Source organism: Lycium ferocissimum, chromosome 4 (genome assembly GCF_029784015.1).
Source record: "Lycium ferocissimum isolate CSIRO_LF1 chromosome 4, AGI_CSIRO_Lferr_CH_V1, whole genome shotgun sequence".
Taxonomy (NCBI): Eukaryota; Viridiplantae; Streptophyta; class Magnoliopsida; order Solanales; family Solanaceae; genus Lycium; species Lycium ferocissimum.
Window position 1 is genome coordinate 42,593,532 of NC_081345.1, and position 13,461 is coordinate 42,606,992.

The 13,461-nt window shown below is 32.6% G+C and overlaps 1 protein-coding gene across 3 annotated transcripts; it reads right to left on the reverse strand.

Annotated features, from left to right (window-relative positions):
• Window positions 1-2,304: 2,304 nt before the first annotated feature.
• On the reverse strand, window positions 2,305-12,570 carry LOC132053078 (ent-copalyl diphosphate synthase 1-like). 3 transcript variants are annotated; one of them, XM_059444910.1, is made up of 15 exons: window positions 12,150-12,567; window positions 11,641-11,718; window positions 11,440-11,531; window positions 10,762-11,071; window positions 9,014-9,146; window positions 8,343-8,557; window positions 8,122-8,242; window positions 7,839-7,951; window positions 7,159-7,385; window positions 6,890-7,005; window positions 5,581-5,679; window positions 4,498-4,746; window positions 3,584-3,695; window positions 3,277-3,465; window positions 2,305-2,567 (listed from the first exon to the last, which is right to left on the reverse strand). In XM_059444910.1, exons 1-15 carry the CDS (start codon window positions 12,247-12,249, stop codon window positions 2,316-2,318), a joined length of 2,406 nt encoding a protein of 801 aa, XP_059300893.1. In that variant the 5' UTR covers window positions 12,250-12,567; the 3' UTR covers window positions 2,305-2,315. The 3 variants fall into 3 exon arrangements, with proteins under 3 accessions (XP_059300893.1, XP_059300892.1, XP_059300894.1); XM_059444909.1 differs by having other exon boundaries at window positions 9,014-9,197; window positions 12,150-12,565; XM_059444911.1 differs by lacking the exon at window positions 5,581-5,679 and having other exon boundaries at window positions 9,014-9,197; window positions 12,150-12,570.
• Window positions 12,571-13,461: the final 891 nt, after the last annotated feature.

The following is a 13,461-nucleotide window of genomic DNA, read 5'->3' on the forward strand; positions in this document are numbered from 1 at the left end:
GCCACCCACTCCCATCCCACACCACCTACCCCTCCACCATGCACCCCCATCCACTACCTACTTATTTATTAAAGTTTCTATTTTATTCTTCATCTTAGATATATAAACTAGTTTGTAATTAAGGGTTAAGGGTATTTTAGTAAACTTACATATTATTGTACATTACCATTCAATCAAACCAAACAATAAAAATGCTATTAAACCACAACAAACAATACAGTCCATCCAAACATTGTATTCATTAATATAATACAATACTATACTATACCATACAATACCATACTGTACATTATATTATGAAACTACGGGTAACGACCATCCAAATAGAGGCTAAGGGGTGTGGAAAAAAAAAACATGACAAATAAAATGGAGCGGAGAGACTATATTATGCATTTACTAATTTGATGCATGCATCGAGTACTTAATTAAGTTAATTTGCCCTATCTCCCACAAACTATTCTCTCGGTTCACTTTTACTTGTCCACTTTAGCATATCAAGAGAAAGACAAATTGTTTTTTTTCTTGTTTTACCCTTAATTAACATTAACTACTCATTCACAAATCATTTCCTAAGTCTACCAAGACTATACACCAATTAATATGACTATTATATATCATAAAATATATACTTCATTTATTAATTCTTATTAGGGAGACAGGGGCGTGCGAAGTCAATAGTGGATAAGTAAAAGTAAATGAAGAGAGTAGTAGTACGTGCAGTAACCAATAATTGACGTCTTAAAAGTTTTGATTGTCTGTGAATTTAGTATCAGCAGCAAATTAAAAGGCCACAGTAGCCTAAGAAGATGATTTGCTTTTCCCATCAGTAGAAATGGATTGCATCGATGGAACTTGCCTGTTCGCCGCTAGCACGACAAGATTTTACTGGACATTAGTTTCAGACCAGACAATCAATGGTCAATCGGGGTAACAAATCTGTGGTGGAGACGATTTTACTACAAATAAATAAATGAACAATTTGAGTCTGTTCATATTATTTAGCTTAATTTAACCCGTCCATTTTCATCAAACGCAAATAGTGGCCCGGTTATGACGTATTAATTTATCTCTTTATCGATTCAACCTATTTAATGGTTGATAAATTCGTGTTAATGCTACTAGCTAGCTAGTAGTAATATATAGGGTGGACTATGATGCAAAATATGGTCGAAGTAAGTGGGAAAGGAGTTTGAGATGTCTTGTCTAAATGATTTTTGCTTGTCCCAAATGGGAAACAATATCTCAATATTTTGATTTACCTGGTCTCCACTCTCATCTTATATCTGATGTGCTATCTTTTAATCAATCTGCCTGCCATATATTGTCGAATATTTAGCTAGCAGAAGACAATCTAGTCAAGAAATATAGGCAAGAGCAACATGCTCTTATACCAGCCACCTCATAGGACTTGTATCTTTTTTGGCAAAAGAAGCCAAACATAATGTGCTAGATCTCCAACTCTTTCAAATATATCCACTACACAAACTTATTCAATCGAATTCACTCCTTTCTTCAATTTTGAGATCAGCAAGATCATAATAAAGTCTCTTTACTCTCTAATGTATTAGTTAAGCGCTAGCGCGCTATAACTCAGATAGTATGTTAGAAAAATAGGTAAACATAATTGAAGAAGAAATGGCTTTGAGGCGTGAAAGAATCGATTTTTCTTAAAGAGATATTGCCCGCATACAAACTGGGAAAAATATAAACTATTCCCTTCAGAATACAACAAAGCCCGTGTTATACCTGCAGATTTTTCTATCCCACTTCATGAAGGAAGGCCTTATATTTATAGAGTTAGAAAAGCGACCATTACAATAGTCACCTTGTTTCATGTTCATTTAATGCAAATTTTAAATAAAATATGAAAATCCCAAGACTTTTAATATATAAAGTGTTCAAACTCTTTTTGCCTTATGTTGTGGGACAATCCCACTTGATAAATATTACAAACTGTCTAACATAGTATAGTATGACAGAGCTGTCACTACAAGCTATTGGAGGAGCGAAGGTAGAAGCCCACATATGGATTCTTTGTGTTAGTTAAGAATTTCATGGAAACATGTTAAACACCCAATTATTAGCACTTGAAGTCGTCATCTTAAAATTCGAACCTATAAAATTGAAATCCCGCCTCCGCCTCTTGCAAGTGGCTAGTGGACACGAAAAATGCTTTTCACCTTTTTATCACAACAATTTCTTCGAGCTTGAATTTTTTTTATTTTTTTTTTTTCATATTCGATTTCTATCTCTATCGTTTTTCTTGATACATATACCCTATTATAATGAAGAATGTACATGATATCGATGAATAATTAAAGTACTCTTTCAAATAGCACTTTGGCTATGTGCAAATTGATAGTTCTTGTATCACACTGAGCTGTATAATAAAAACTTTTGGCTACAGTAAGAAAAGTGTTTTTGATATTGGCATCCAAATCCTCATCTGAACATTTGGATTGCGATAGCACGAGTTCAGCTAGTAGTTGCATGTCGGATTCTATCTCCTCACTAAACGTTAACATATCCAGCTGATTTTCCATTATTTCGCTGTCTGCATTTTGTCCCTGATGTTTATGGAAAACAACATCTGGTTGTTAATATCAGGCAAATGCCATATATATCTCTTTGGACTCTGCCAAGAAGAGATAAAAAGTGGCTACGATAAAAATGTATGTACAGAAAAAGATATATGTTGTGTTAATCTGATATGTCTATTCACAAAAAATCCTTTTTATGGTTCTCTTTTAGCCCTATGTGATCTCTTTAGCAATGTAGGTTTTCCTAGCTCAACCTCCTATTCATAGGAATTTGTCATTCTTTGTAGAAATAAACTAAACAGAAAATAGTGGCACATAAAATGAAATTGAGGATTGATGCGCTTCATACATATATTGCTAAATAATGTGTCTAATCGAGAGCATCTATTGTGACAGAAGGGGTCGAAGACCAATTTAATTATGTGCTAAACTACTTTCTTTTTTTTGGGCCGGAGTGAGTAACAATTATTCCCTCTATTTTATTTTATGTGAAAGTGTTTGTCTCTAGAAGAGTTTAAAAAATAAATAAATAAAAACTTCTAAGCAATACTAAGCATGAATATTTCGATGACTATAAATCTTATCTTTAAGGATTGAATACAAAATTTAAAATTCTATTATTTTGAAATATAAATATAGTTTATAGTTTCAGACCAGACGAAATAAAAGAGTACCACGTAAATGAAACAGACAATGATCAATGTTTCATAGTAGTTCTTTGTTAAATGTGTCAAACCTTGAAGAGCTGAAAGAGACGAAGTCGGTGACAAACTCTATTGGAAATTTCCATTAGCCTTTGGTAACTTGCTTGGGACAACAATAGCTCCTCCGACACCCAACGGCCACTGATCGAATTTAACGTACGAATTATGAGTTCTGCAGCTCCTTCTCCCTGATCTCCTAATGTCAGCAGCCACTTTTCCCACTATAAACATAACAAATATTTCTATTTTATTCATTTATTTCATGAGAAATTTTTTTTAAAAAAAAAAAATCAACAGTTTGAATTTGATGAAAACTAGCTCGAGTAGTAGATTATGTACAGCATGACGCAAGAACTGATGGATGTCTTTGCCGTGGGTCAGCAAAGCGCCCAATGAGAGCTGGTTTAGGGTTCCCAGAATAATACCGACGAGCTTCTGTTCTGTTTTATACCTGCCTTGCCATGATCAGCAATCATTAAAACATTAGTATATGTATGCATATAAATGTACTATATTGTAGCTAAACTTTACGTGAAAAACACTTTTAGTTACAATAATTTTTGCAGTTGTATTTTGTGGCATAGTCAAGAGCTTGTGTCCCAGTCTCAATTTATGTGACTCGTTTGTTTGAACACATAATTTAAAAAAAAAAAAAAAAAAGATTCTTTATGTGAAATAAACATAGACAATTTACATGAGTATAAATTATTTCATTAATGATAAAATTGAGAAGTCTAAGATTAAATTCTTTCTAAATAAGGAAGTACTATGATATTCTTTTTAGAACAAACTAAAAATGAAAGCATGCAAAATAAATGGACGGAAGGAGTACAGACTTTACCCCATGGATAAGGATTATCCAGTGAAATTCTTTTCCTCGAGGGCTAGGGGCACCATTTAAAATTCGGTGGATAATAATAAGTTCATGCTTCGTACTCTTCTCCACTTCAATATTACATTTTTATCAGTAGTAGGGTTAACAAATTCATGGTGTGCGTCTAACTTACACATCATATGTTGCGCTTTTACAACTTGACCAAAACTCTGGGGCTAAGAATTAGGTGTCATACTTATTACCACAAATGATTTTGTGATGCGGCTACACTAGTAAAACTTTTGCCACTATATAAATCCTAGGACAAACAATATCCATTAGTATTATATACGTACCAATTCATTTAAAAATGTCGCGGTATGATAAGTCATAGATCTATATTATCTACAAGAAAGCAGGCATTGAAAACAGACATTACCTAGAATTCAGAAAGTATCGACTTGTGGAATGTGTGAATTCGTGAATAAAGGCAATCTTGTTTTGCACAGATATTTGTTTCCTTCCAAAATAACATGTCACACAGTCCATAAGAGCTGCGGTTTTGACCCAAGCCATTCTCTCTGTGGACTTTTCTGGCTCAAATATACTAGCACTCGCTAAATAGTACGTCAGCAGCAAGCTTCTTTCGTTCACTCCAAATTCTCCAAGCCCACATTCGTTATACCACCTGCATGCATCAAGTTTAATTTTAGACCGCTTAGATCTGAATTAAACAATTGACAACCAGCTTCATGGTAGGTTTTATTGTTACTATATTATATGAAGTATAGCTTAAGGGGTCGTTTGGTGTGAAGGATAAGCAAAAATAGTCTCGGGATAAAATTTTAGTGCCTCCTTATTTCATGTTTGGTTGGAATAAAAATTCGGAATAACTAATCTCGGGATTAATTATCCCGGGATTGTAGCCTTATCTTATCCCACCTTGAGGGTGGAATAACTAATCCCGGGATAAGTTGTTTCCCAACCAAACGAGTCCTAAGTGTTTAAGTTATACTCATATATCGCCGTCGGTATAAAGTTATTATTAGATATCCAAAAGATGATCTCGAAGTCTTTTTAAAATGCACGATATATAATCTCGAAAATAAGAGAGTTACCTATTGCAATAGGTAAAGGTAACCTAATGTGCAAAAAAAATCTTACACTAAATGTGTATATATAAGTTAAAGTCAAAAGTTTAGTTGACTTTTTTTGTTGGGATTTAAGTTGTATACTTTGATAGCGCAATGAGCTTTTTACACCATTAGTATAATTTAACTTGTTGCTGCATAACTACTTATCATTGCTTTTCTAGGTTACCAATTAATTAATGTTATTATATAGAGTTACATGCAATTATATTTTAAGTGACCTAGTTATATACAAATTTTTTTATATTGTTATTGCTTATAATTTAAACTCTTTCTATTGCATTAGGTAAAGTTTAGTTACTTTAATGGATAAAAAAATTGATTTCAGTTTTTATAGCTGGTAAGTCTAGATTACTTTTATAATTACGTACTTGCGAATTCTTCTCCACTCGAGCTGGTGCGAAGCTTGGCAGTTGTTATAGTCCGACTTCGCTAGCTCCAGATACAGGTTATTGTTAACCAATGGCATCCTGTATCAGATCCTGATTAGTTTAAGATATAAAAAGAATAGGAAAAAGGAAGAATTCAGTCCTTTTTTAAATAAATAAATCATAATCGTACGTCGAATTCCAGAGGTCAAAATGATTTCAGGCGATTATCTATAGCTAACTGAGGTGTGACGAAGACTAGCGACAAAGCACATCATTATCCGGTGTTTAATGCAAAGGCAAGAGTTTTGATTCGTTTTTTTTTCCCAATTGTCCTTATCTTTGTAGGTCCCACCGTTTCTCAGTTTTTTTTTTTTTTTTTTTTTATAAGTATTCATTGTAGCCTCTCTATTTTGTAGCATTTCTTGAATGTATATGCATTGAATGAGAAATCAATGATTGAGTGTTCATTTAATTTGATACAACGAGACCAAAACAAAAAAACAGACAGACAGACATATATGGAGTGTGCATGTGTAGGGATCTAGTTCAGTTGATTGGTTACCTGAATTTTCACCTTATTGGTGAGGATTCGAATCCCACATTGTATCCACTCTCCCATTTTCCCTTCTCCGGCCTCATGTGCAATTAAAAAAAAAAAAAAAAGAGTGTGCATGTGTGCCGTCTTTTGCAAATGCAGCCTGAATACAATACCAACTATGGTGGGGCTCCAATTACCTTGGGTTTGGTAACCAGCTGAGCACTCTTTAAGAAAACAACATTTTTTTCTTCTTATTTATTTTATAATCACGCGACTCCTTATTGCAAAAGTGTACAAAAACTGCAATGATAGTATAAAAATTTCTAAATCATAAATCTAAATTAACAAATTATTAGCAGTACAGTTTTTGGATTATCAATCAGCTACCATTAAAGAGTCAGAGTAACATGGTGTTAGAATAAGGAATTTTTACACCATCATGTCACTTTACATGTTATAGCAGGCAGTTTGTCTTATTTTTAATATTAAAAAATCTCACATTTTAAGAAGGCATTACGGTAAATGTACTTTGGGTAATTACTCTTATTAAATAAAATTACATGCAATTATCTTTTAAGTAACCTGATAATCTAAAAACTTGTTATAATGAGTGCATAAAACTTAAATTCTTGATATTAACATTCTTGGATTGAAGAAAGAAAGAATATTCCCTCGTTGCTAGATTACTTGCAAGGATTATCTTTGTGCAAGAAAAGGTTACTGAATGATTTGTTCGATAGAGAATATATATCAATTGCATTTGAAAAGTACCTATACAAAGTTTTGCCAATCCACACATCGCCTTCAGCACCATATTGTTCTAAAAAGAACCTTGTTTCTAGTCGAGGCAGGCTGGCATACCATGGTACATCTAATGCATATCCCACCTGTATAAATAATTAACCATGTTAAAAATAAAAATACAGTTTTAGAAGAAGAAAATGAATGTGGGAAATAAATACAAAAATACTTTTACTGAGAAAATAAAAATAAAAATATATATATATATATAAGTCCAACTGCTATATGTGTGTGTGTACCTCTCCAGGTAAATCTTTAGTGATGATCCACTTGTCTAGCAGTTCATTTTGAGCTCGTTTTTCTCGAAGAAAATTAGAGGAGAATGATTTGGCATTTTCAAGTATTTTCTCTCCTGGGAACATTAGCTGAGAAGCCCTGTAAAGATTATACATTCCTGTCACAGCCTGGTTCGATTGTCCCACGAAGCAGAAAAATTCACCCCCGCTCTCAAAGTGTTTGAATACATCTGAGAAAAATAATAATTACAATAGCTTTTAACTTTTGTGCATTACTAGAGTACAATTGTTTATACCATCAGGTAAAAATGACCTATAATGACTAACTTGCTACAGTAACTTTAAATTTGGTAAACTGAAAATATATTGTTATATGACTCGGAGATTCACATTTAAAATATAATTTACATATATAGAAGTTACATAAAAAATATTATAAGTTACAATAACTAAAAGTTCAAAATATTTAAATGACACATGAAAAAACACGACAAAAAAGAACTCCTTTTTTTTTTCTTATAGTAAAAGTAAATGCATAACATGTAGGACAAAAGGGAGCAATAATAAAAGGTTATAACCGATTAAAATATATTAATAATGTAAAATCTTTATATGACATATGGTTTTCGTGTATGTAAGTTAAATTCATGTTAATTAGGTTATGTAAACGAGAGATATCTAACCAGCAGAAACCACGTAGCCATGCAACCGCAAAAGTCTAAAAGCCATGGCCGTGTCATCAATGTCTTGAACTAGGGAATTTCTCGCCCAACAGATTCCTTCATTTGTCCAATATCTAAAAAACAAAAACATATTATTTCACAGTCAGAATTTAAAATAATACTAGCACTAGCTAGAAACCAAAAATAAAAATAAAAATTGGTATTCCTACTTAGTGGAAACGATAAACCATCACAGTCTACAGATTCCTCAACTTGTTTAAAAGTACACAATAAATAATACTACCTGTTGACGTAATCAATACACTCGTTTATTTCTGACTTAAAATACCGAGAAATCCCAAGTCTTTGCAACCGATCAACGATCCAAATATGCTCAAATAAGTCCACAGGATAGACATTTGGAACTGAATGATAAGTAAATAAGAAATGACTGAATAAATATCCTATAAATATCCGATAATAATAGGTTAATTAAATTATATTGATAATATAAAAAACTTGTACCTCCACCCCTGAACTTATAAACTATATTTTTGAGATAATTGAGGCAATTATTATCTTGAGTCTGCATAAGTGCAAAGGCAGTGGAAGATGGAGAAAAGAGAAAAGAGCCATCAGGGCACTGAAATTGAAGTAGCTTTTGCCAGTCCAAGTCTGGCATTCCTTCCAAACTGTGGAGTAAAGTTGTGGGCACTTTGTGCATTATGTCCTTTGGTATCCTATTTTATTGCACGCACACGTTATCATTAGTCACATACATGGAAAGTAAAAGTCCTTCAACTTTTGTATCCAAAAAGTATTGCATAAAATCAAATCCAATATAAAAGTAAGAACTACTCTAGAAGAAGAAGATTAGATATGTTTTAAAAATTTGTTCATGATGAGAAGCATGGAAGATGATGATGCCTTGTCAATCCGAGTTCATGAGCTACTTTTTCTTGTAATTCATACTCTTTCCGTCTATTTATACCATATTGTTTGACTAAACAAGAAGATTCAGAAATAAAAATTTGTTACATGTCAAAATATTTATGGTTCTAAAAGCATGTCATCAGAGACGAGCAAGGATTTTGCATTTATAGATTTTGATATCTAGATAAGACAGCTTGTTGAATTCTGGATAAATTATTTATGCATAGGTAAATTTTTAAACGTAAATATAGTTGATGGTTTACCTTGTGAGCTTGAGTTTTCTTCTGGCGTAGATCTCTTGCAAGACGGGAGAATCATAAGGAATATCTATGCATAATTGTTTGGCAATCTCAATGAGTGAAGGAAATGCCACTTCAAAGCCAATAGGCATGTGCTCTGCATTTTCATCACCAATCCTGCTCAAATTCTCTCTCACAAACGACATTCCTATATCCCAAACCCCAAAAGGATACGTTAATTGTTAGGCCTCGTCTCTTAGTGTATCATGATTACATCGGAACTCTACATTCTATTAATTAAACAATGGAAATAGAATGAATATTAGTAGTAATTACATAAACAAGCAAGCAACACTGTTACCTAGCCAGTTCTTTTATTTATTTACTTTTTGCATTATTACCTAATGGATATAACTTGTATACAATCAGAAACTGACGAACGTAGCATATAATTAATTTTTCAACCGAACTCAATGCCAAGCGCATATATATATATAGGGAAAAGGGTCAAAAATACCCCTCTACTTTGGAAAAAGGGCTTTAAAATATCCATATATATATATATAAATATATATATATATATATATATATATATATATATATAATAACCCATAAAATCCCCTTATTCCCCCAATACGTAGGTTTGAAGTTTGATGGAATTGGGGGAATAAAGGGATCTTATGGGTTATTATTTAGTTGGGTCGGGTTTAAATGATGGAACGGGTTTAATTAATGATTTTCGGGTTACTTAATTTCGTTCAAGACAGGGGTATATTTGAAAACTTTAAGGATGAGAGGGGTATTTTTGGCCCAAAATAAGTTCGGAGGATATTTTTAGCTATTTTTCCAAAGTAGAGGGGTATATATATTTATATATATATATATATATATATATATATATATATATATATATATATATATATATACACGTCAAAAATTATTAATATTGTCCTTCAATCTTATGAATTATGATCTTAAACATATATATGAAATTTTGAAATTAAAGAGTTAGTAATAACTATAAAAAATGACATTCTTTTTTAAACGAAAGGTATGTTGTAAAACTGTTTGAACAATCACGGAAAAAATAGAATTGAGCCTCACATTTATCTCGCGCGTATGGGGGCAAAATCCACCAATTTGCCAAGTCATTTTAATGGGAAAAATTACAGTCAAATACTATTTGACCATCTAATTTACGAAATATGTACGCAGTGTATAGTTTATACTATATATATATACACACACACACACATACACACACACACACCTATACACTACTTATACAACCGAAGCGTATAGGTAGTGTATAATTTGATCATGCATATTTGGTAAACTAGTTAGCTGAAGAGTACATTTCCTGTTCGTGACCCATCCCTTTTACTAGTTCTTTACAAACCCAATAAAAAATAACTCAATATAAAGTGAAAATGAAAGCTCTTTCTAATCAATAACGGACACTTTCTTTCGGAATACTGCAATTTTTTGGCAAGTAAGATACATAAGTTCAATAAGAAGTGTAATAAAAATTACTCCCTCCGGATAAAAAAGAATGTTCACTTAGCCATTTGCACACCCCTTAAAAAAATACTAACTGCCAGAAAAAAATAGGTAATTTGACTAAACTACCCCTACCCCTAATTAAATAGGTATTGCGATTTGATCACAAAGTTAATTCTTTCTTGATTTGACAATTGAACACTCTTTTTGACCTAAAAAAAAAAAAAGACTAAATGGACACTCTTTTTTATCCGGAAGGAGTAAACTCTTACCTAGTACAGTCTTGTCAGGATGCAAATTCCATGATTTCAAGGCAATAACACAAGCCAATGTATTGATGACACGGTCATAAACCATAAAAATGGAGCTGTCACCCCAAGAACCATCAGGCAATTGATTGTTGGCAATCCATTCAAGACTCGAAGGAAACTGAGGATTTTCACTTCCATTCAAGTCTTTCACTAGAGCAACCCATGCTGTGTCATAAGCCGAAATGCTTATTTCTCCATCCTCCATAGATCGAAGCATTGACCGAACAGCATCGATATGTTCCTTTATCTTATTTGATGAATGGTATACCACCTTTTACACACATATATTTCCAATAAATAAAAGTCAATTACAAAATAACACAAGAAAACTTAGCTTATTATGTATGTGAACTAACGTACTATTCCCTCTGTCCAATTTATGTGAAAGTGTTTAAGTGAGCACGAAATTTTAAAAAGAAAGAATTTTCTTAAAGTTTATGATCTAAAACAAGATATACAATATTTATGTGGCTATAAATAATGAAAAGCTTAAACTTAAATACTCTAAACAACAAAGTATGATTATTCTTTTTTGAGACAAATTAAAAAAAAAAATTATGATATATACATTGGGATAGAGGGAGTATAGAGAAGAGGCTAAAAAGATTTTCTTTTTCTTTTTTTTGGCTTAACTACAACCTCAAGTGTTTCTTGTTCCATGTCCACTTCCTCCACGATGTCGTCCCACTTGATAACTGGCAAAGTACCATTTTGCAGTACCTTTCTGTACTCTGCATTTTATTTGTGACGAACACTGTTAATTCTCTTTCTTTTTTTTTTTGAAACAACTTCTTTACAGTATGTATAATTTAAGTTTTTCTCAAAGCATGAAAATAGCACCTTTTGTGCGAGGTCTAGAAACCGCCTTACATTGCAACTTTGAACCGAAATCAACATGTTCTTCGAAAGATCTGTTACCTGAAAAAAAACAGGTTGAGTCATCCTTTGAAACTCTGCCAATATATTGTAACTTTGTAAGTAAGTACTACTTCTGGTACGCCCAGACGCAAAGCTACAAGCTTGTATGCAGGTTTAGTAGACATTTTGTGAGATTCAAAACCCTTAAACTCAAAATTCTAACTCTGCGCGTCAGTATGTCCAAGTGTAAATTTGGCAACAGGGAGAGATAGAAAGAAGCTGATTTACTACAAAATCAATCCTGATTTTTGGAAAAGAAAACCAAAAAAAAAAAAATGAATAAGGGGGAATTAGTAGTACTAAACTTGAAAATGACTTATCCCAGTGGAGAGAAGTGGTTAGAAAGTACTTTTGTGCGACAAATGATTAATACTGAAAATAGTTTAATACTACAAAGAAGAAGGAGAGCATAGTAGAAAGCCAGAGCTTACTTTTAAGGAACTTAGGAGATTGATTTGCTGGGGAAGAAGGTTCATAGTGAGGATGATGAGCAGAGAAGCAAAATCTCAAATAAGAAGCTGAGATCAACATGTTTATTTTAACTTCTCCCTTCTTGATCAGAATATTAATTATAATAAAAAGAAGAAGAAGTAATGATGATGTTTCGTTTGTGATGGACTTATGAGAATGAAGAAAGGATAGAGGAATTAGTATGATTTATAAAGAGAGGGAGGAAAAGAAAGAAGACAGAAACGACTTCCCGATAGATGCCGCAAATAGGTGCATGGGATCAAACCCAAAAATTCATGAAATAATGAACCTACTGATCCTTTTCTTTTCCTCTATGGTTTGTTTCTCAGGCATATTTTTCTTCTTTTTTATTAGCTTGCTGTGTAGATTAGCTTGTACGGATCTCGACTAACTTTATGGTGTATTGGTATCTCTGATCAATAGATGTATTGGGTAACTCTTCCATCAAAGCATGCCTCCATTGAATTTTAAACCTGAGACCTCATGGTTCTCGCCCTATTTCATTAACCACTAGGTCTCACTCCTGAGTGTAATTTAATTTCTAGTGCATATTGAAAGAATTTAATACAATATACCTCTATAAATTAAAGTAAAACAAAGCGATTTTTTTTTTTTTTTAGTTTTCTTCTTATTAAAACATAATTTAATCTTAAACTTCTCATTTATCTCAGGTCAGTGCTTTATAGCTGCACAAGCTATTAATGTTTTGTTTTAGATCACAGAGTTTTAAAATCTTTCTTTCTTTCTTTCTAAAGTTATGTGTCAGTCAAACATGTCACACATATATTTGGACGGAGGGATTATTAATTTTTCAGATTTCTAACTGCTAGATTTAAATGGTCGAAGTTTAAAACTTCATACCGGGGATTTTCAATTCAATCCTACATATCCGAATTTGATTTTGAGAAGATTTAAAAAAAAATATATAGGGATAGGGGAGGGGGACTACAATGTGGGATTCGAACCCTCACCAATAAGCGAGAGCCGTAAGCCCAACCAACCGAGCCTACTGTAGCCCATGTAGATTAAACTTTAAAAAAACCGTAAAAATTTCATCTATTATTTAAAAGAAAAATCTATTTGGCAAAACCACTTTTGGGCAAAACTGTCAAAAATGGGGATATATTAGTCATTTCATAAGAAATCTTGGAGAATCTTTGTTTTTTAATATTTTATTGTGATGTGCTTTTACATCACTGCCCTTCCTGACAAAATGAGACTCTCTCTCATATAAGCTAGTCATGGGCTATGTTTCCCATGCTCTTTTCCATT

Bases quoted from the DNA above. Each gene is read 5' to 3' on its own strand.
- LOC132053078 (XM_059444909.1), bottom strand. From the start codon at position 12,249: ATGTTGATCTCAGCTTCTTATTTGAGATTTTGCTTCTCTGCTCATCAT. The intron at 9,198-10,761 runs GTAAGAGTTTAC...TTTGGGATATAG, and splicing joins TCCTGACAAGACTGTACTAG to GAATGTCGTTTGTGAGAGAG. The intron at 8,558-9,013 runs GTAAACCATCAA...GCAATAAAATAG, and splicing joins AGAAAACTCAAGCTCACAAG to GATACCAAAGGACATAATGC.